The following is a 24,925-nucleotide window of genomic DNA, read 5'->3' as shown; positions in this document are numbered from 1 at the left end:
TGTCGCATGCGTTGCGTCTACGTACGTCTTTGCATTGTTTCCAACTTGGAACCAAGCTTTATCCAATAAAATGCAGACGGCCGAATAGAATGTACCGTAATAAGATACTAATGAATTAAATATTTGTTTCCTAAAAATATTTATTTTATTTCTGTGTTTTGTAGTTCCAATTAATAATCTTAATTGATGTTGATGGCATTATGATGAATATTATTATTTATATAAATATCAATTATATTGATAGAAATTATACTTATTAATATTAATAACGATGACGAATGATGAGACGACAGAGTACAGACAGTACAGTACAGTGAGGAGCCATTGACACAGAGTGCAGAGCCATTGAATATAATAGCTCTGACAACAGTGAGTGCAGTAGCGCCCTCAGTTTCTTTCGTTTTTGTCCCATGCTTCCTTGCACACCAATCACCCGCACACAACAATACATGTGTGTATTCCTTGTATAAAAAGTTCATTGAAAAAGATGTCAAATGACCAAATTGAAGCACTGGTAAGAAAAGGTATTTTATATTCATGAGAAGTGGTCAGTTACCGTGCATAAGCCTAAATATATTCAGTAACTGTAGATAGAGTCGGATAACTGGCTAGGCCTAGTCGTATCAGTACTACTACGAGTCTGGTGCTAGTTGGACGACCTGGCCTGGCCTAGTTTAGTTGCGTAGGCTTGTTTGTGGTCGGATCAACACCTTCGGCCTACCTTTTACTGCTGGCTGCGCTTGTTTTTAAAGTTGGGCTAACATTTCATAATAGGTTGAGTATCGAGAATAAGTTAATAAAACAAACGTAGGCTCTTCCCATAATATTATTTAGGCTAGCCTACTAGCTAGCAGCTAGGCCTACCTAGCCTAGGACCAGGTAGCAGCGGAGATCCGTAGCAGCTAGGCCTAACCTAGATAGGCCTAAATAATTTAATAATGAAAGCTTTTCTTTAATATTTTAAATGTAATAGAGACCTAAGCCTACTACTAATTGATATTATATAACACCTAAATAAATTCCTGTCATTTATTTGATTGGGTGAATGTGGGTCACATGGCATGCAATAGTACGCACTATTAAACGATCATTTAATAGTACTTTTTTTGTGTACGAAAAAAAATCTTTTTGCGTGTTTGGAAAATATTTATGTTTTATACTATTGCTTTTGAAATACAACCGTGCCACCTATTTTGTACTTTCACAGCGATTTGAATGTTATGACTGGTTTTTTACGGTGGAAGTACAATTCTTGAGAGATATATGTACTAATTTAGATTGATTAATTAATCTCTGCAAGACGTGGAATCATTGGAAAAAAACAGAGTTAGCCTAAATGAGTTGTCTGTCGAAGTTTTGCCTCAAATATCAACTCGGCTTTGCCTCGTTGATATATAACCTCATGCAATTATTAGTACAATTACACTCATATACATTAATTTATTTGTATATTATTAAATGCTTTTACATTGTTTTGTGTAAATTAAAGTTACGGACGTTAGTTTGTCCAAATATGCACTACAATAATATGATTAATTGTTTTCTGCTTTTTTGTTTTTCTTTTAAATCTAATAAAGATATTATTTAATTAAAGAGGATTACTTATTTTACATCATAGGGGGCCGGTGGAGCACTCGCAGCAAAAAATGCACTCTCACAGCCAGCAGAGAATTACGTCAATGATGTAAGTAAAATATGTAATAATGACATCCAGTTAAGTAGTGCTCACAAAATCGGTTGCCTGAGGTCTCCATGGAACCATACATTTATGTAGGGCAACTAAACTTTTGAATAAAAATCTTAAAAATAGTTTTATAAATAAAGTTGAAGAAATTCAGGAAAGTGGAAGGACAGCCATTCCAGGGAATTTTACGAGCACTGAGTTATACAAATCCATATATTGATTACTATGATGATTTCATTAAATTGTTTTAATTTTATAAATATAACTCAAAGGTAAAAATGTGTTTATGGCCTACGAATCGTGGGTTCGAATCCAACTCTCGTCCCATTGCGTGTATTATTGGACAAGACATTTAACTTACGGTTGCCTCTCACCCAGGTGTACAAATGTGTACCTTGTATTAAGGTCAACACACAACTATGCGCTGATTAGTAGCTACATTATGGGAGTATGTTTCCATACATGTTTGATTAAAAAATTACTGGGGTAATAATATACAATGCTTAGAGGTTGCGCAACATTAGGCGCTTCATATTAAATCCAAGATATTATATTATTATTATTAAAATCATTTAATTATTTGTTGATTGATCTTATCTTTTAGGCAAATATTGAAATGCAGTGGGCTATGAAGGCATTCAAACATGCAGAGGTGTATTACAATGTAAGTTAAAAGGTGAACAATTATAAACTGCATTCAATGGCATTTCTTAAACTCCTACAACTACACTATCAAACTTTATTTACTTATTTATTTACAAAAAAAATGTGATGTGCCCATATATGGACATGATGATGTCCTATATCAGTACCGTATTTGGGAATATAACTAGCATATTTTGGCATATCGCCACCATATTTGGTCACATCACACTTTGTTTGTCAAACTAGTTTGATGGTGTAGACAGAGCTTTAGATCAACTTTAACATAACTATTTTTTCAACAGTTAATATCTTCAGTTGATTCTACAAGTCTAAAACTTACAAAACATGATGATGAAATTTTGGAGAATTTCAAGAAAGATTTTCCTGATTTTAAAATTGATAAATTTGAAGAAAGTGACTTGAAATCAGATGCTGCTAAATCTGTAAGTATGTTATCAATCAATGAGTAAAGATAGTCTGTCATTATGCTGACAAATTATGTCTGTATTACAGTAGATATAAGTTGAGTTATGAATAATTCCTTTTTGAATTTTTTAAAACCATTACTTGATTAAAACACTACAAAAATATCAATTGTAATGTTATTTATATATATTTTATTAAACCATGTTTCATGAGGGTAGCCCATCCAGCAAAGCTTATCATTAGGGAATTTTTTAAACATAGAAATGTACCCAGTTACTCTATTGAATATATTTTCAAAAATTCTATTTATAGCACAGTAATTAGATTTGGACTACTTCACAATTATGCAGTACTGTACTATAATAATGTATACTGTATGTACTGTTTTAAAATGTATAATCTCTCTTTCATCTCATAGCCTATTTCACCCACTGCTGTGTGAAGGCCTCCTCCAGCTGTCTCCATTTAGTTCTGTTCCTTGCCGATCTTTCCCATGTTGCTGTTTCCATGTACGTTGTTATGTCGTCACGCCATCTTCTTTTTTGCCGTCCTCTTCTTCTTCTCCCTGTCCTCGGCTGCCATTCATTCAATCTCTTCGTCCATCTGTTGTCGTCTCTTCTGGCTATGTGTCCTGCCCATTTCCATTTCAGTTCTTTGATCTTTACCATGTATAATATATATATAATGTATCAATACTGTATTAAAATTCGAAAGTCCTTTATTTATTTAATTATGCATTATTCAATGTTCAGGAGCTGAAAACTAGCTGTTATTATTTTTTATCAAGCACTTTAGTTGTTATCTATTTGTACAGTAATGTAATTGTAAATCATTTTTTCATTAGAAATGGAGACCATTTTGCAATCATTTTGATGGTACAGTGGAAGACTTCAACTATGGAACCCTTTTACGGTTAGACTGTACTAAGGACTACTCAGAAGAGAATTCAACTTTAGGTAAATTTTTAGTCGCGTGGACGCGACTATAGTTCACTATGTCGGTCTGTCGGTCCGGTATCACTATGCGTTTTATCGCTTTTCTGTACTTTTTGAACTGTTTTGATGTACAGACAAGTTTTAAAGTACATTACTTTTTGAAAATTCATTTTTTTCTGAGAGCACACGAATTATGGCTGTTGGCCTTGTTTATCTCTGTCTTTATCTTAATGGTTACAATTCTTATTAGCTAACAATGCCAAGGATGTTAGAATTGTTTTCTCACTGCAAAAGAAATCCAATCGCAAAGTTTGTTTGTTTTGATTGTCACCTATATTTAAAAAAGTAGCTTTGTTAACAAATTTAATGAAATCTGTAGTGGTATGTAACAATACTTTTTTGGCTTAGAACAAAAAAAAAAAGTTTTATCAAAAAAAATGTTAATGAAAACAGTTATTATTAAACATTTTTTGAACATTAACAGATTTTAAAACATAGTGGACTTGTTAAAATTCAATTGGACTATTGACATCTACCTAAAAAAATACTGACATTATATGTTCATTCCTCATTTGCATATTGTAAATAACAGTTAGTAACAACAATATTCTGAAGCAATTTCCTTTTAGAAAATGGATCGTGAAATCTATGAAACACTTGATGAATGTTCAAAACATGTTCCATGCTTAAACTGCACTCTTTAAGGTCTGTCTACACTATCAGACTAGTTTGACAAAAAAAGTGTGATTTGCCCAAATATGGTAGTGATATGCTTAAAATATGGTACTGTAGTGATGCAGTATTCTTAAAATATGGTAGTGATATGCTTAAATATGGTAGTGATATGACATCATCATGTCCATATATGGGCACATCACATATTTTTGTCACATATGATACTGTAGTGTAGACATAGCTTTATTCATCATGGTTACATTGTCGTCATGGTTTTTTTTAATATTGATGCTCGTTTTATTTTCAGCAACAAAGATTCAGTTTTATGCGATTGAAATTGCAAGAAATAGAGCAGGTCTAAACTTGATAAACAGGAAAAAGAAATTAGAATCAAAGCAGAATGAGACAACAAAAGAAGAAAGCAAATCATAGCACTTGAAGAAAACATTCATTAGTAATAATCATGTCACATGTATTAAGTATACAATGTATATTTACGGTAAATCATTGATATATCTACCTATGGCAGTAGAACCTGTTATAGGGGGCGGGTCTAGGATTTTGAAATAAGGGGGCTCAGACACTCATTGATATATCTACCTATGGCAGTAGAACCTGTTACAGGGGCGGGTCTAGGATTTTGAAATAAGGGGGCTCAGACACTCATTGATATATCTACCTATGACAGTAGAACCTGTTACAGGGGCTGGTCTAGGATTTTGAAATAAGGGGGCTCAGACACTCATTGATATATCTACCTATGGCAGTAGAACCTGTTACAGGGGCGGGTCTAGGATTTTGAAATAAGGGGGATCAGACACTCATTGATATATCTACCTATGGCAGTAGAACCTGTTACAGGGGCGGGTCTAGGATTTTGAAATAAGGGGGCTCAGACACTCATTGATATATCTACATATGACAGTAGAACCTGTTACAGGGGCGGGTCTAGGATTTTAAAATAAGGGGGCTCAGACACTTAAGCTCTGTCTACACTATAAAAAAATGATATGCCAAAATATGGTAGTGATATGACATCATCATGTCCATATATATCACAATATATCACCATACAAATCACAAAGTTTGATAGTGTACAGTGCATTTGAGCCCCATGGTCTAAAGCATGTTTATCCCCCACCTAAAGTCGCGTCGGATTAAGGCGACGCCTTCAGGACCAAACAAAGTTTCCCCTGAACAGGGGTGTACTCTGAATAGAGGTGTGGCGTGGTGTTAGAACATATATTTTCCCTTGTTAATTTAACAGCAAAGTGTCCCCTTAATAGGGGTATTCTAAAGGAGGGGGCTCTACTGTAGTTCTTGCATAATTAAAGATTATGCATAATGAAAACCCTTATCTTTATTTATTACACTCCTTATTGTATTCTTGCAATTTCATGTGTCATTTGGAATTCGCTCAATCTCATGGAAAAGTGATATCTAATAGTGATAAACAACAGTACGCCTCGTTAAAATAGAGCAGTCAATTATTCAACTCATGAAATATTCTCAGTATTCAACTCATAAACATTAATTATTTGTATACTATTGAACTTCTAGTAGAGTTCATTAGATATGGTATCATTTTGATGAGCGCCCTCATTGGTTAAACGTTTATACAGTGTAGTGTACAGTCTGTATAGGCTTTTTAAATTTGTATAAAAATTAAACTCCTGTAAGAAATAATGGTAAAGGAAAGTATATTTGTTTAGTACAAATCATTATACATAGAGTATAATGTATGTAGTAGAATGTGTAGTTACATTAAAAAAACATCCATAAAATGTATTTATGAGCACCTCTATACATTGCTTTCATAGCACCGTGTCCGTATTGAAATCTATTCGATTAGTAAATGAAAAACTGAACTAAAATCATGGATACAACTAGAAAATGTTTAAAATTGGTGGTTTCTGCATTAATGTTAATAATTACAAATTTGGGTTTCTTTTTCCTTTTGGATACGGTGAAATCAAGAAATCCCATCGATCCTCTGCTAATTCCAAATCACATGTTACAGTGTCCGTATTCGGTAAAATCTTTTCGGCTGTTGTTGACGTAGATGAGTGATGCTTGCACTCGGCACTTTCTAATGTTTTCAACCAATCACGGCAGCGCTGCTCGTTTTCCGCCATGTACAAAATATCGTCAAATTCTGAGCCCCTTAATAATCGAATTTCATGTGGTTTACCTTCCGCCAATGGTATGACGAGATTCGATGCTTCTGGCATTTCCGATGCATCAATAACCATACTATGTGTTCTGTGGATATTCGAACGTAATCGTTTGTCTTTGGCTTCTATTCTCAACTTTGACCTATTCACTGAACTCAAATCAAGCCTTGATCTTCCGTTATCTGGTGGTACCTCTACAACTGTGAAGTTTTGCCAAGATGGCGGCTTCGGACGACTGTTTGGATATCTTTCTTTGCTATTCTCCTTTCTCCTTGTTTTCGATTTTTCTGGCGTTTTTTCTCGATGTTTCGAAGATCTTTCATTTTGGTTGGCATCGTACAATTCATTATCGTTAACTTTGCGGGGTTGATGCACATCCCGTTTGCATTTTGACGTCGTATCGAAAGTTTTTCCCATTGTCTGTTGTTTAGCACACTTTCTAAAGTTACCTTCAGTTTTCGGCACACATACCTTTAACCTGTCGCTCTGCTGTAACGATGGCCACGAATACGAATGTTTTATAGGCCTAGAATTTACCCTATCGTTTTCCCGGAACTCGTTTAAATACGGTAAACTGCCAAATTCATTTCTAGCATTTAAATTTGTAGTAATGCGATATCTATCAAAGATCTTTGTGAATTCATAAAATCGTTTTAGATTTTTCAATTTTACACGATCACGTCCTGGGGTCGTCTTTGGAGTCGATGGAACGCGCTTTTTGTCATCTTTCTGTATAGGCCTATGCCTTGCGTGTTTATTTCTATACACGTTGTTAGACGACAACAAACGTTCGTTTTCTTTCGTAGTAGGCCTACCTGCAATTGGATCAAGCCTGTTCTTTGATGATTTACGTGGCAACTGTTGACCGTATGTTTCATCCGGTGACCGTACGGTTATTTTGTCGAACTGCGTTACCAGATTTTTAGTCGGTATTTTGCCGCGTCTAGATAGGTCCTTGCATGTACTGTTCTTCGCAACACGCCGACCACTCATAATCTTATCAGCCTACTATCGGAACGACAATCCAATCTTGCGATTCATTCCTAGAATAAACAAGAATAAACCCTCAATATCGGAATACACATAAAGCTTACAATTAACAATATAGCTTCAATTATCCGCCTAAACCACTAGACAAAACCAAGAACAATGCTCACTGTACACGTGTTTTGTGTTATGTATACCGTACACAATGGGCTTTACGTGAAAAGTACTTTAATGCTTGTTGAAATACAAAGAAAGAAAGCCTTGGCGGATCTCGCCACATTTTTTCCAAACAAATAATGGATTTATTTATTATTTCCATCAGTTCCGTAGCATTAAAATTCAACAGGTAAATAGCAGTTTATAAAAGATCATTCTGAAATGGTTTGCTGTGTGAAAAATATTTTAAACAAGCTGAAAGAGTTCTTAAACGTGTCAAAGTGTATCAAGGAACGCGGAAGTGGTTGTTTAAGCAGTTATCAGTTAACTGTATATAAAAATGACATAATTTAATATGATGCTAATAAAAATCAGTTTATTTATACCATCAGGGAATCAAGCTCTAATCGCAAAAAAAAAGAATTATACTGGTAGGCCTAAACATAATATAAATAATTATCTAATAAAAATCCGAAGGAGGCAAATTACTGCAAAATGACAATTGAGTGGGTATCAATGGCTGGATCTCAATGGAGATATGTACAATCATTAAATAAGCAAAAAGCTAAAACGATGAAGTAAAACAAACAAGAATATTAGCAGAGCTTTCTGGCAACACCAGCCCTTCATCAGTTTATAATATAAATAAATACACATTTTTTATCATATTTTATTTATTTTTATTATTATTATTTTTTTTTATTTATTATCAAAATTCTTAAGTAACATACGGTATCGGAAATAGAACAGATTTACGTGCCCGTAAACCAATGATTAAAACGACCAAACTAGAAATCCATCCGTGGCTCTATGTGGACCTCCGGCTCCACTCAAAATGCCGCCCCTGCTGCCTACGCCTATAAAACTATTATTGCATTTTTTATTTTGGTTACGACGTATTGACGTAAATTGCTGTATTGCGTAATCACAAGTGGACGCAATAGTGCTGCAAACATCGCAGGTTTGATTTCACGCAGGCGGGGGAAAACACAGTTATTGGAAGGGGATTTTCTTACGTTAAGTATGTTGCGTCGCTAGTAGGAACCAAGCTTAAGTTAACTCTTCTTATGTCTGGCGCCAAACGCTTGACCGTATTCCTGGACTAAATTAAAGATTATTTATCTTATACAGTACTTGAATTAGATGACAGAAGACACTTAAAGTTAAAATGTATTATACTTGCATTGCTGTTTCATACCGATGACGTAACGTCAAACAACTGACTTATACCAGGGATTTGTAAATCTTTAACAACTCCCTGGTTATACCAAGAATTAATAATCTAGAGAGAATGTTTACGTACCACTGTCGTCGTTACCAGACGCAACGTAAGGACGTCATACTTGCAACGGAATTACGCAAGTGAGTCTGAGACCAATATAAAGCTTGGTTCCCACTAGCGACGCAACGTAACGCAATCTACTCAACGTAAGAAAATGCCTTTCCAATCATTGCGTTTGCCCTCGCCTGCGTGAAATCAAACCTGCGATGTTTGCAGTCGTCGGTTCCCACTTGTGATTACGCAATACAACACTTGCTTTCTAGTGGGAACGCTTTACGCAAGTGAGTAGACCAATAACAGGTGACAATTCCGATGATCGCGTCGTGTCGTCAAATCACATGCATTGGGTTTTTTAATACATACGGTACATTGTCCTCGTAATAAAATATTTTTGTAACAATCGATTAAATCTCATTGTAATGAAAATACGTTTTTATAGTATACTAAAATAGTTATCTGGCAGGTGAAACAAGAAGCAAAAAGGCCAAGTTATACAGACGAGCGGTAATAACGGTAATACAATAGAATATATTCTTTTGACCATTTCACACAACGCGGAGGAGCGGTCGACGGGCGGTTCCGCTCAGGATAGATTCCACGTGGGACAAGCTACACGGTTTCCGCTTTTTACCGCGCGTCTGTGTAAATTGGCCTTACAGAAAAATCACATTCTGTCATTCTCGTGCTTCATCGTGCTAAACTGGAACAATGCCATTTGCTTTCCCTTGGGTGCGTGGGTAGTTAATTGCTGACACTAACCCCGGGATCGTATACTGTAATGCGATTTTCAGCTAAAATCGCTAACGGAAATTCAACTTCAAGAATAATCTTAAACCTCGATAGATCGATACTTCTAATTAACAAATTCGCACACTTTTTTTTTCTGAGAACTATACCACCCACCTGGTTTGATAAAAGATGTATTGTCCCCCGGAAAAATAATGTTTTCACTTACAAAATAAACGGTTAAATTCAATCAAAAACCATTGGCTGGCAGCCAATTTGACTCATTTTTTCTCTGTTTTTTAAGATGTTTTTCTTTTCGATCAAGTTGTTGGTAAAAGTGAAGAACTATTACTTAACCTTAATAATTGCATACTCAACAACAAAATTAGTGACATTTTTTTAAGGAGGACAATAGGCCTACATCTTTAACAACTTGACGGTCGTGTGATGATCTATATTTTCTACAAAACTGAAATAAGTTTGTTTACATCCAAAATATGCAAGCGCAACGCAACGGAGGATTAATTAATTAATGCAGAGTGGAAGGGGAAATGAGGCAGGGCAAACTAAACGTCATTGGAAAATAAGTCTTGTTCGGATTGTTTGATTGCATTTGTCGAAATTCAGAGGAGGTGTGAGGGAGTTTCCCCACTTCGTCTTGCTTAGTGCAGGGAGGTATACACATTCTTTTTATACCTCACTGCTTAAGCTTGGTTCCCACAAGAACGTAACGCAAGGACGTAAACGCAAGCGTTTTAACCAATGACAAGCGAAGTTATAGACAGTTAGCAATCACAAGCGAATAAGCCATCGCTTGTGATTGGTCAATTCACTTGCGTTGCGTTACGTCCTTGTGTTGCGTTCTTGTGGGAACCACGCTTTAGTAGTGTAGTATGATGTGTAGACATTTGCAAACCAACACGTACTATGTCAATGGACCTGATTGAACTTTATATTGAATTAAACCTAGCTTTTTACAACACCCTAGTGAACTTCTCGTATTATAGTATGTATATTAATTTACCATTCATACCAACTGTATGTAAAGCTCTGTGTGATGTGCCCAAATATGGTATAGTGATATGCTCAAATATGGTAGTGATAATGATGTCATCATGTTCATTATGGGCACATCAATTTTTTTTTGTCACATAAAGTTTGATAGTGTAGACAACAATTATGCCTACCATGAAACAAAGAGGCATCTTACTCGGTATTATGCCTATATATAAATGATAATGATAATATGCAAGCCCCGATATATAAGCCCCTCACATTATTCATCTTTAAATTAAACAACAACTGTGAAATATGTCATAACAATGAACTACTAAACATTAGAACGTGTACTTACAACAAGTGACATCGAGGAGAAGAATAATAAAGTACTGTAGTGACAATACTGTACGTGTTTACATGCTATTAGGCTTAAAGCTTCCTTACCTGTGAAGTACAAGGCAAGCGAACAGAATAAAAGACGAACAGACAACGAAGAAGAAGCAACTTAGAGAGGCGACACAAAGGTACATCAATGGCTAGATTCATTTATGAGCGTATAAATAGTAGTCTTCGAGGTGGTGAAGAGGACAAATTACCAAAGATCTGGCCTACTACAGCGCTCAGTCGCATTAGGTCTCACAAAACACTGAAATATAAACACTGAATCCAAGATTCTTCACCCCAGGCCTTGATACCTAATCTGAACTCGAGTCAAATTACAAAGTGATGATGGTGGAGAAGAATCGCCGCGCGCTGACGTTTTGGTTTTTGTTTAGGCTAATTTGATTTCTTTTTTTATCATACACACTAACATACACTTAAAGATGTAGGCCCTATTGTCACTTGAAACACAAAAAATGAAAAAAAAGATATTCTAAATTTAAATTGGCCATATCAAAGTAATATTAAAGTTATTCGAAAATTCTAGAAAAAAACAACAAGTTTACGTAATTAACAGGTAAATTAATTTGATTACATTTCGTCTGGAATCGTCGTGAGCGAAAGTAAACAAAGATTTCAAACCACGAGTATGCATTATGCATGATGTTAATTAGGATTGTTTACAACTCGTCACGGTTGGGAAGGTGTTTTCACACAGATCGCGATGAAGTTTTATGATTATGCATACAGAGTAGCCAAACAAGCGCGTTGCATTATGAGATATGTTATCGAAAACTTTGACTGGAAGTCAAAGTTATTTTTTGAACAAAAAAACGTCTGTATTTCGGTTAAATTATTTTTTTCCGACTAATTTTTGGTGAAAGTTAATAACTATTATGATACTTCAAAATGACCCACTTTTTTTCAAAATATTTAAAAAAAATTAGTCAAGGGACAATATATCTTTAACATATTCTTTTGACAAATTCTCTTATTTATTGGCCTCAACAACTCTCAAAAATATTGTTTTGGTCTATTAATTTTTATGTCTATCAATGATTATGTTCCTCTTTTTTATTTTTTTGTTTTATATTATAATATGCTATATTTAAGTTGATAAATATATATAATTAATAATTCATTTTATATAAGCTTTAAACAAATAATGAACTACCTTTTTCAATCTCACAATTGTCTGTTAATTGTTTTAATGGCATTTATTTTTTATTGCTTTCTACTATTTATTTTATTGCCTTTTCTTGTGTGTACTGTACATTGTAAATGTATTAATGTTTAATATTTTTAGTATTTACATACAATGCTTTCAGCTTTTGCTGCTTTTTGTATTTATTTGTATACGGAAATAAATATAAATATATAAATACTACCGAAGTGATAAGAAAGTGATAAAATACAGTAAAAATGCTTGGTAGGCCCTAAATTGTAGACTAATATGTCAATCAGGGGCGTGACGTGAGAGGGGAGGGTGAGGGGGAAGGGGCGGGGGGATTGTGCGGTTATACCATATGTCAAGTTTATTCGAGGGGGGAGCGTTTTATTCTAGGCGGGGCGTTTGTTCGAATATATAAGTACGGTATAATTTTCTTGAGATTCAAAACAAAACACTCGTGACTAATAGGAGTGACCAATACATTATAATGACAATTACATGTGCGAGTCAGGCGAAGGTCAGTGTCAGTGTACAATACAAAATAAATAAATTGGAATTAAAAATAAAATAAAATGTGAATGTTACGATTTATTAAGAGATCTTGTAGACTATTAATTATTATTAGGATACGACCCGATTCCCCGGCAGCAATTGATTATTGAATCTTGGCCGTAATCAGCCCACAATTAAACCTTTTGGCTTTTAAAATGAATAACTCTGGGCGCCCGTTCTATATATTGATAGATACCAATTGACTTATTATTTTATTTCTTTTATTTCCCCTTGACAAAAATCGTACATACATTTTTCGCACCAGGCCTACGTACCACACTACGTCACTTCGTAGAAAGTAGCCATCAATATGCCTTATTGTAATATTGCAATATGGTACAGTAGTATAGTAAAAGACATTAATCTGTAACGATTAAATTTAATATGCATTTTTCATGATGGTAGAAGAGGTTTAGAAATGCGTGCTTAATACTTTATTAATAGTTTTTTAAACATCTGGTCATGTGTCAAATAATTACGCCCCCAATCAACAATAAATCAATCTGAACTTTGATATCTGGCGGCGGCATGCACACAGGAGGCAGAGCACCAGAGACGGAATTCGCGACGACACAGAGCAAACAGACCACAGCAGAAAAAAAAGTCATGGCAAAATCAGTATTTTCTAACGTACAGGCAGGGCTACCAATTGCAGTCTTTCAATTGACTATCGATTATAAAGCAGACACAAGTCCATTGAAAGTGAATCTTGGTGTTGGGGGTAAGTTTATAAGCTAGCTACTACTACTAGGCCTAGCTAGAGGCTAGTTTAGGCGGCCTAGAGTAGGCCGGCTCCCAGCTAGCTAGAAGGCCTACTTTACTACTACAGACTCGGTCACAGGCTACACTTTCTCTGGCTGGCACTGACAGTCAGTAGGCCTAGGAAGTTATTTAGGCCTAACTAGCTTCTACTCTACTAGCCTAGGCCCTCTCTAGAGGTAGGCTCTCTCTAGACTGAGGTAGGCTAGGTAGGTCTAGGCCATCTGCATAAAAGCTGACCCATCTAAATTTCTAAATGTTCACATGATGATCCATTTTTATTTACATTCTATATAATACTAAATAGAAGCTATGGATATATTACGATATTTAATGAATCTATTTTTTAGCATATAGAACGGATGATGGTGTTCCATGGGTGTTACCAGTGGTTAGACAGGTTGAAGAGCAGATGGCCGCTGATAGATCCCTTGATCATGAGTATTTACCAATTTCTGGCCTACAGGATTTTACATCAGGAGCAGTTAGGATGATTTTGGGAGATGACAGTCCAGCCATTGTACAAAACCGGGTTAGTTCATTGATGCAAAATTGAAATATGATGTGTTGAGCATGAATACAATTTATAACAGATTAAATATGTACTACCGTATTGTCCCACCAAACATGAGAAATGAAGATCAATAAAAAAAGACTTTGCATATTGCAGTTTTGATAATGTAAGTTAATCACTAACTAGAAAAAAAAAATGTTTTTACTTGTAAAAAGACACAAAAAAAACCCATTGACTTCTAGTCAATTTGACAATTTTTTTTCTTTAATTTACAATTATTTTTATCCAATTTTTGGTCAAAGTGAATAACTATCCGGTCTGTAACTATATGTGACATTAAAATGACATTTTCAAAAAAAAAAATGTAAAAAAAAAATATCTTCAATAATTTTTTTGGTTTTATTGCAGGCTTTAGGTTTCCAAGCACTTAGTGGAACAGGAGCAATTAGGCTTGGTGCTGACTTTATACATAAACATCTTAATGGCAATGTTGCATATGTCCCTGTTCCAACTTGGCGTAAGTATCATGAATTATCTCACAAGTCATTAAAGATGTATTGTCCCTTGAAACATAAAAAATGAAGGTCTAAATATTCTAAATTTAAATTGGCCATATCAAAGTAATATTAAAGTTATTCACTTTAAGTCGAAAATTCTAGCCAAAAACAACAAGTTTACGTAATTAACAGGTAAATTAATTTTGATTACATTTCGTCTGGAAAATCGTCGCGAGCGAAAGTAAACAAAGATTTCAAACCACGAGTATGCATTATGCATGATGCTAATTAGGATTGTTTACAACTAGTCACGGTTGGGTTTTATGATTATCCATACAGAGTAGCCAAACAAGCGCGTTGCATTATGTGATATGTTTTGATTGAAAACTTTGACTAGAAGTCAAAGTTATTTTTTGAACAAAAAACGTCTGTATTTCAGTTAAATGATTTTTTTTTTTTGACTAATTTTTAGTGAAAGTTAATAACTATTATGATTCTTCAAAATGACCTACTTTTTTTCGAAATCTTTATCTTTAATTATTTTATAAGGCATAATTATATTAGGATCAATTAGGTCTCCCTATTTATTTACCACATCACCATTGCATTTTCTATAGATTTACTATTTATTAATGTTCTGGTTATTGATGTGATGTATGTATGTTTATTAAAGTTTAAATTTAAAAAGTGAAAAGAATTATTGATTAATAAAATAATCATAAAATATGAAGGTACTAGCCTGTAAGTAATATATTATCACAATATGATTGTCATATTTAACTATGAAAACTGCTGGTTGGAGATTGATTCATTGATTTGCATAATAGTCCAGTAGAAGTAGGCTATGGTTGAACCTAGAAAACAGAATTTGTTTTGTTTGGTTGATATGAAATGAATGAACATCATATCCAAAGTTTACCAAAATTGGACTTTGTTTTTTTTAAATTGTATCCATTGACGCACCTGCTTCCCCGGAGTCATATAGTGGGTCATACAATAATATTGACAAGTGCATTATTATACAAATAATGAATGTTTATGAGTGTAATGGTACAAATAATGGCATGAGGTGAATGATGAAAGGTTATATATCTATATTTAACCTTTCATTTCATCATTCACAAATGCCATTATTTGTACCATTGCACGAATATAAAACAATCATTATTTGTTATTATATTATATAACATCTAAATAGATTCCTGTCATTTAAATCAAATCAAAGGTAGCCCTGGCTTAGCCAAGGCCTATATTTAATTCACATTGATTAAAACAGTAAAATTTGTTTTTTAATAATAATATATTAAATGTTATATTTATATGGATTTTAAAAACACACCTACTTTAGCGTTAATTATGTCAACAAATGACCAAACTTTCCTAGGTCTAGCGAGGCTAAAATGCATAGGCTAGACCTAGCCTAATACTAACAAGCGTAGGCTAGACCTAGTACTAGCTTGGCTGAAAGGCAAAACTTCGGCAGACAATTGGAACTCATCTAGTCTAATTTCCAACGATTCCACATCTTGTAGAGATGTTCCCATTAATTAATCAAAATCCTACAAACGATCTAAAGCTAATTTAAATGCCTTTTTGATCTAAATTAGTACATATATCTCTCCAGAAATGTACTTCCATCGCGAAAAACCAGTCATAACATTCAAATCGCCGCAAAATAGGTGTCGCTGTTATATTTCAAAAGCAATAGTATAAATTAAAACAAAATATTTTCCAAACTTAAAAAGGTTTTTTTTTCGTACACGAAAAAAAGTACTATTAAACGATCATTTAATAGTGCGTACTATTGCATGCCATGTGACCCACATTTGTCTAATCAAATGACAGGAATTTATTTAGGTGTTATATAATAACCCTTATTTAACATGCTGGTAAACCATTTAATTTTCTATACCTGTAGATGTATGCAATTTACTATCTATTAATGTTGTGGTTATTTCGCAAAAGTTATGTTTACTATAAATTAAAAAAGTGACAACAATTATTGATTAATAAAATAAACATAAAATATGAAGGTACTAGCCTGTAAGTAATATATTCTTTAAAGTAATTGTCATATTTAACTATGAAAACTGCTGGTTGGAGATCTTCATAGTAAAAGTATGGTTTATATAACCTAGAAACAATTGCAACAACATTTTTTTTTTTTTTGTCTGGTTGATATGAAATGAATGTAGGGGATTTAGTGTAACATGTAGCTTGGTGGTTAACGTGCTTCCCTTCCAATCCCATCCCAGGGTTCAGTGTTCAATCGTGACCTAGTGCCATGACTCAACTCCACTCCGTAAGCCTCAAATGAGACTTAGTTTATAAGCCCGATAAATTATAAAATAGTTTATCCATCATGTAATTGGCGAATTTGTGCTTGCTGTTGGATGCGTATTAATTAAAATCTCAAGTTTACCAAAATTGGACATTGGGAAGTGGGTTGGGTTAGCATAAATGGCCACCATTTACCATTTTTGAAGCACCGTACATATCTCCTTACCGGTTGGTTTTAGACCAGCTAAGTGCATTACCAGTAGATAAATGCAATATTAAACTTTCCAATTAGTATATTTAAATTACCATTTAAAGTTGTGACATCATCTTAAAGATGTATTGTCCCTTGAAACACAAAAAAATGAAGGTCAAAATATTCTAAATTTAAATTGGCCATATCAAAGTAATATTAAAGTTATTCACTTTAAGTCGAAAATTCCAGCCAAAAACAACAAGTTTACGTAATTAACAAATAACAGGGAAATTAGTTTGATTACATTTCGTCTGGAAAATCGTCGCGAGCGAAAGTAAACAAAGATTTCAAACCACAAGTACGCATTATGCATATGCTAATTAGGATTGTTTACAACTCGTCACAGTTGAGAAGGTATTTTCACACAGATCGTGAGAAAGTTTTATGAAATATGCATACAGAGTAGCCAAACAAGCGTGTTTCATTATGGGATATGTTTTGATTGAAAACTTTGACTGGAAGTCAAAGTTATTTTTGAAACAAAAAATCACCTGTATTTCAGTTAAATTATTTTTTTTTTCAACAAATTTTTGGTGAAAGTTAATAACTATATGATACTTCAAAATGACCCACCTTTTTTTGAAATCTTGTATTTTTTATTTTTTTGAAATTAGTCAAAGGGACAATACATCTTTAAATGACATTATCCTATTGTAAAATATGTAGAAACTGCAGGAAAACAAGGTTTCTCAATTTTTTCAATGATATCCAAAGTTTACCAAAATCAGACACCAAGAAGAGGGTTAATTAGCACAGTTATATATTCAACTGTTTTTTGTTTAATTGAGAGTCAAAGGCTCCATCAGAAAATTGCTAAGGGGTCATGGGTCAGATTTATTATTACTGGTACAATTATTAAAAAATTATGGTTAGTGTGTTAAGAGTAGTTAATAAATATTATACTGCTGTAATAATGAATCTTAATGAGTTCTATCAAGACAAAGCCAAGTTAAAACTACTACTGTTGTAGTAGAATACTGAATAGAAGCTAATTTATTTATTTCAACAATGCTCATAGAGGATGATCAGGGGCGGATCCAGGGTATAACAAAGGAGAGTTAGACTTGCAGGCCGGTTAGAGAGCCTACCCCTAGCTAGGCCTAGATCATTGAATTGTAAGCCAGCATTTTTTTGTTTCATATGAGGTGGGTTCATACTGTAGCATATATATGCTTACCGCTAGCTAGCCCGGCCGTCATTGAATTGTAAAATGTAAAAAAGTTCATTTCGAGGGGGTTTGTCGGAACCCCACTTTGATCTTCCACCTTCCAGTTCCCTCGCAGGAAGATGATATCCAAGGACCCTCTTTTATTCAATTAAAAATACAAAAATGACAATCACAAAAAAGTACCTTCAAAAGAGATACAAACAAATAAACATTTGATTATTAAAATTACATTAATGTTAATAACATTAATAAAATTAATTTATTTTAAAATTATACTAAATAACCATTTCTTTTGTTTTTTAAAAAAAAATACAAATTTGTTTATTTTAACCCTACAAAACTAACAACCTCTCATGTGTGTTAATAAAACGGTATTTAATGAAATAATTTATTTTTTCATCTTTTTTACAGCCAATCACTATGGTATATTCCAAAAAGCTGTACAATACAAAGAGGTGCGGACCTACAGATACTGGAGAGCAGAGAGTAGAGATCTCGATTTTGAAGGCATGGCTGAGGACATTAAGGTAAACTACAACTACAGTATAACCTTTGTGAAACAAAAAAGATGATATATGTGTTAAAACTACAACCAACCCCTATTAACAAATGATTATCAAAATGATACCATATCTACTGAACCTTAGTTCAATAGATAAAGATAAGGGATTTTCATTATGCATTATCTTCAGTAGAAGCTACAGTTTCGTTTCGTTTCGTTTTGTTCAATTTTCTACACAAGATGTAACATAGTAAAAAGCATGTGTAGAAGGAAGCCTAGATAAGTTTTTTGTTACAAACAAATAAACTTTAAGCCTAGACTCCCTGCAGTAATAAACAAAATAACAATGGTTGGGACAATGAAAAACCATATATACCAATATAAAAAAAAACCCCAAAAAGAAAAAAACGAAACACCGGACAGACAAGGACTTAAATCAGTCAAGCTCATAAAAAGACATTAAAAAAACTATTAGTAAAGAAAGATTTACCAGCATTTTAATAATTTATGAAATAATCGTCATATGCAGTGATCAGTACTTGTTTAAGATTTAGATTTAGTGAGTGCCATAATTTGGGACCACAGTATAGAATTGAGTGACGTCTCAGATTTGAAATAGTTAATAAAGAAGAAGTATAGGTTTGGGCGAATCTTGTATTGTGACTATGATGGGTTTAGAAAATAGAGAAGCGATTTGGGAAGGCAAGGAACTCTGATGTAAGTGGAACATAAAGAGACAAATTTGAAGTTTGTTAAGGTCGTAAACATTTAATACTTTATACTTATAAAACAAGGATTTGGTATGAGATTTGAAAGAAGTGGAAGCGCAAAGTCTTAATGCTCTTTTTTGAAGTCTAAAAATGTTATCAATGTGTGTTGTTTCGTAACTGTCCCATGGAGATAAGTTAAGAAATTTATCGAGAGTGGTGGCCCAGGAAATATTGCAATATGAGATATAAGGCAAAACTAAAGTGTTATAAAAAATTAATAATATATTAGAAGGAAGGGATGATTTTAATTTATTTATAATAGCTATGTTTCTCGCGATAATGTTACTGATTTGATATATGTGGGGCTTCCATGTAAAATTAGAGTCAATTGTTACACCTAAAAATTTAGTTTCATTGAGACGCGTGATTTTATTATGATCAATAGAGCCCCCTCTTTTGGAATACCCCTATATCAATGTTTCTAAGCGCTTTACACACAAAAATGATCCATAAGAAAAGCACAGGAACAATTTACACCGCTCCGTTCTTCAGCACATTGAAGCTCCCATATGAGAGTTTGCCTGAACAGTATTCACAGGAGCTCGAGTGAAAAAGGCATCTGTCTATCCTATCCTACGAGAATAAAAAGAAAAACGATGTTTCTTAAGACTTTTTTTTAAAATATCGATTGATGTTGCCTTTTGTGGCAGATCATTCCAAAGACGAGCAGATGAAAAGATAAATGGTTAGTTGCTAATAGAAGACAGTGGTCGGTTTTGAAACATTAAGTTATTAAGTCATCATAATCTTAGCTGTTTAAATATGTTTTTGTGTCTTTGATATTTTAGGCAGCCCCTGAAGGTGCTGTAATTATACTGCATGCATGTGCACATAATCCAACTGGTGTTGACCTTACCACAGATCAATGGAAGAAGATTGCAGAAATAGTTCAGGTAAGTTTATTAGGATAAGGTATGACCCTTGTCTGCATGTTACAATATGTCTCTCTTTTCTGCTGTGGAAAATGTTAGCTGATGATCATATGAAAAGAATTAAGGCCTGTTTATACTACCAGCAGACTCTGTACCCATCTAATATATTTATATGGATTTATAGTGTTTGGAAAGTTTATATATATTTAGTACTACTTTATTACACAACAAATTTCGTTTCGTATGCTAGAAGGGCTAAACACACCTATCTGGTGAAAACATACCTGACACAGCATAAATGGTTATCCTGTGTAAACAATTTTATCTACTTACCCTAGTATAAACATGCTTTATTTATCGTATTGTAAAAGGCACTTGGACAGCATCATACGCCGAGGCCCGACAAAACGTCTTAACTCGTCGGTGCTGTCTGAGTTGAATCCCGACAAGTTGTCTTGAAATCAGGCCTAGTTAGATCGTCGGGAGAACTTTAAAATGTTCAATTTTCTGCTGACGAAACAGCTTTTTTGTCCCCCGTCATACGACCCTGTCTGAGATGGCCTTATTAAAACGAACAATTTCATTTTTTCAGGAGCGAAAATTGTTGCCGTTTTTTGACTGTGCATACATAGGCTTTGCAACTGGTGATGTTGAAAAGGACAGCTGGGCCGTCCGTTATTTTGTCAGCAAAGGAATAGAATTCTTTGCTGCTCAATCATTTTCCAAGAGTTTTGGATTATACAGTAAGGTGTTTTAGCTGGACCTAAACTATGAAATGATCTCCCTGTCAAAATAAAACTTTCTGTATCTTTAATTACTTTCAAAAAATCTGTAAAACGTTAGTTATGCTCAATATTTTATATACATAAAAAAAATATTTATATTTATAAATAAAATATTTTTATACAGTATTTCTTTTTATGTATTATACATATTTGTATTGTCAGGGCCGTCATGAGACAAGCCTTTGCTTCTAGTGAGTAAGGCCAGTAAAAGCCAGCTCAACTTGTTTTACAGTAAAAGCCAGCTAAACTTGTTTTTTTTTCTGACTAAAGGCCAATTTACACAGACGAGCTGTAACGGTAATAAAATATAGAGTTTACACTTACGGTTTAAAGAGCGGTTTCTAGGATGAGCCTTTTAAATCCCTTATCATGCCAATGTTTATCAAGTCCTTTTAAAAAAAAAGTTAATAGAGTTGGTGCGCTGACCACTGTAGTTAAAAGAGCATTCCAATGAATGATTGTGCTTTGAGAAAAAGGTTATTCCTTATGACCATTTACACACAACGCTGATCGGACGGGCGGCTTCCACTCATGATAGATCAGATTCTATGTGGGACAAGCTACTCGGTTTTCTGCTTACCATTACCGCTCGTCTGTGTAAATTGGCTTTTATGATTCAAATGATTGTACTGCTTAAACTAAATTGTTTGACAACTTGTCTTTATTCAGATGAGCGAGTTGGAAACTTAGCGGTTGTGATGAATAATGCAGATTACAAAAACAGAATAAAATCTCAATTGGAACTGATCGCCAGGGCAATGTGGTCAAATCCACCCAATCATGGAGCTAGAATCGTTGGCACTGTATTAAATAATCCAGCATTGTACAAGCAATGGTGAGTTTTTATTTGTGTTTTAAAATTTGTTGATTTGCAACATAAATGATAATGATTAAGGGTGTGTTCAAACGGTTTTGTACATCATAGGTTTGAACTAGAAACAGATTTTGGAAGCCACATTTATGGCACTCAACTTTCGTTCGCTACCACCATAGAATAATATTAGGGTATGACGATTACGATACTAAAGTAATGCATCAAGGATTTTTATCTTCAACTGATAACATTTTCTCTTGGACACTGTGTCTTCACCCTAGTTTGTAACAAAAGCGTAAGTATTCGAGTCTGTTACAATGTGCCAATGACCTTGCATTATGATATGAAAACTTAACTCCATAGATGTATGTGCCTATGTACATAATGATGTTATATTACTACCATATTTGCGTACATCACACTTTTTTTGTCAAACTAGTTTGATAGTGTAGACAGAGCTTAAAGCTATCAAACTTTATGTGACAAGAAAATGTGCCCATATATGGACATGATGATGTTACATAATTATTAATTAATTATTATTAATGGGCATTATTTGGGCACATCACACTTTTTTTTGTCCAACTAGTTTGATAGTGTGGACTTTTTAAATAAATAAGATTAGAATTGTAAATCTTTTTAAAAAAACAGTGAAAAAAACAAGACTTTCTATATATACATTTACAGCCTTGACTTGATTTCAAGATTATTTTTGCAGTCAAAATAGATGGGAAAGGGAGGATTGAGCTTCTTTTCGAAAAAAAAGCATGGGGTCTTCTTTCTGAGGTTTTACAGTAGTTTGTTTATTTCTTTTTCTATAGGCAAGGTCATATTAAAGAAATGTCATCAAGAGTGTTTTCAATGAGAGAAATGTTGTATCAGCATTTAAAATCTTTGGGAACTCCAGGCACATGGAATCACATCGTGGATCAGATTGGAATGTTCACATTCACAGGGCTAGGACGTAAGTATCTATTTTAATGAATTTGGAAGCCTACTTTGGGATACCCCTATTTATGGGACACCCATGTAAAGGGCATGTGAAGCATTCAATTGTCACATTGCTTGTATCCTTAGGCAAGATACTTACGTTTGCCTCTCTCCAGCCAGGTGTACATATAGGTATCTGGTAGGGTCAACTTTGCACTGATTACTAGCTGCATTATGGGAGTATGTTTCCATATGTGTTTGATGACATGGAAATATGTATATAAAATAATATGTAATTATATGTACTGTACTGTGCTTAAATTTAACACAATATTAGGAGGTTTATAAATCCAGGATATTACTATTATTAATTGTAAAAATAAAGGAAGATGAAAAGGGGCGCTAGATATGAAATATACCGTAATTTATACAAAATATTAATTTGTGCATGCATATAAGCCCAGTATACTTTATTCCGTTCTCATTGGGACTACAATTGGTCCATTTAACATTCAGTCAAAAGCAAAGTTTATGATGTCATTTTGAAACTTTTCAACAATAATTTTATTAATCTACACTAGCAAACTAGTACAAAAAAGTGTGATATGCCCAAGTATGGCAGTGATATACCCAAATATGGCAGTGATATACCCAAATATGGAAGTGATATGACATCCATACATGGGCACATCACATTTTTTTGTCACATAAAGTTTGATAGTGTAGATAAAGCTTAAGCTTCATGACTTAAGCTACTTCGAAGTTTGAATGTTATTATATTTACGATGATATTTGTATTATTTCCTTGACAGCTAAACAAGTTCAAGGCCTTCGTAATCGTCATCATATTTACTGTTTGAGCACCGGCCGCATCAACATGTGTGCTCTCACAACTAAAAATGTTGAACATGTTGCCAAAGCTATTCATGATGTTGTAACAACCATTACAGAAGATTAATGTAAGGTTGTAGTTGAATAATGCTAAGCATTAAAAGAATTAGACTGTTAAAACAAAGCTATAAATAGAATTATTGTTATATTAACAAATTATTATATATTCCTGAACAAGTATGATTTTCTAATGTTATTTTCATTTAATACAACTGTTACATCATTATTTTGTTTTGTTTTTAATGATGTTTTATGATCTATCACAATTTCATAATAAATGAGTTAGGAATCATCAAGAAATGTTGCAAAGCAGGAGGGGTGGGTTATGTGTCCTCCCCCACCCCAAATTCAATTCCACTGCTTAAATTGCATCCGTTTTCAAATACATAAATGCACATTCTATTTCACTCATTATCATAGTAGACCTCAGAAAATCATAGTAGGGACTTGAGATTAGAACCAATATCATAGAATCTCAGTTGGGACTGTATTATAGGTATAACTTATATATATGAGTATGACTTATATATATGAGTATGTCCTATATATATGAGTATGACCTATATATATGGGTATGAGCTATATATATATGAGTATTACCTATATACAGTTTGAGTATGACCTACATATGAGTATGATCTATGTATATGTTTATGACCTAAATATGAGTATGACTTATATATGAGTATGACCTATATATGAGTATGACCTATATAAGAGTATTACTTATATATGAGTATGACCTATATATGAGTATTACTTATATATGAGTATGACCTACATATGCATATGATCTATATGTGAGTATGACCTATATGGGTATGTATACCTGTATATAAGTACAACTTATATATGAGTGTTTTGATCATTACCTGCAGTATTGTTTGGATTAATACAAATATTTGGTTTTAAGAACTTACTTATTTCAGTTTATTTATGTTTTATTGAGTATGAAATGAATTTACAATGTTGAGTTTGAGAAGTTAGTGCAATGTAGATCCAAATTATAATAATGTAATATAAAATTATATCTTCATAATAGTTTACTAATAATCAATCAGGTAATAATACTAAATAATAAATTTAAAAATATGGTT

General features: G+C 33.6%; 3 protein-coding genes across 3 annotated transcripts; 2 read left to right on the top strand and 1 right to left on the bottom strand.

Annotated features, from left to right (window-relative positions):
* Positions 1-424: 424 nt before the first annotated feature.
* LOC144837927 (protein PBDC1-like) lies at positions 425-4,797 on the top strand. Its single transcript, XM_078693257.1, has 6 exons — positions 425-514; positions 1,619-1,684; positions 2,289-2,348; positions 2,632-2,772; positions 3,600-3,711; positions 4,673-4,797. Exons 1-6 carry the CDS (start codon positions 488-490, stop codon positions 4,795-4,797), a joined length of 531 nt encoding a protein of 176 aa, XP_078549383.1. The 5' UTR covers positions 425-487.
* Positions 4,798-6,241: 1,444 nt separating this feature from the next.
* On the bottom strand, positions 6,242-7,582 carry LOC144837896 (uncharacterized). The gene has a single exon (XM_078693211.1). It carries the CDS (start codon positions 7,530-7,532, stop codon positions 6,297-6,299), a length of 1,236 nt encoding a protein of 411 aa, XP_078549337.1. The 5' UTR covers positions 7,533-7,582; the 3' UTR covers positions 6,242-6,296.
* Positions 7,583-13,362: 5,780 nt separating this feature from the next.
* LOC144837902 (aspartate aminotransferase, cytoplasmic-like) lies at positions 13,363-24,039 on the top strand. Its single transcript, XM_078693224.1, has 9 exons — positions 13,363-13,514; positions 13,903-14,084; positions 14,475-14,583; positions 18,676-18,791; positions 20,325-20,429; positions 21,001-21,151; positions 21,863-22,028; positions 22,829-22,971; positions 23,750-24,039. Exons 1-9 carry the CDS (start codon positions 13,400-13,402, stop codon positions 23,893-23,895), a joined length of 1,233 nt encoding a protein of 410 aa, XP_078549350.1. The 5' UTR covers positions 13,363-13,399; the 3' UTR covers positions 23,896-24,039.
* Positions 24,040-24,925: the final 886 nt, after the last annotated feature.

The sequence above is a fragment of the Antedon bifida genome, chromosome 3 (assembly GCF_963402885.1).
Source record: "Antedon bifida chromosome 3, ecAntBifi1.1, whole genome shotgun sequence".
NCBI classification, from domain to species: Eukaryota; Metazoa; Echinodermata; class Crinoidea; order Comatulida; family Antedonidae; genus Antedon; species Antedon bifida.
This window is presented reverse-complemented; position numbering and strand designations above follow the sequence as displayed.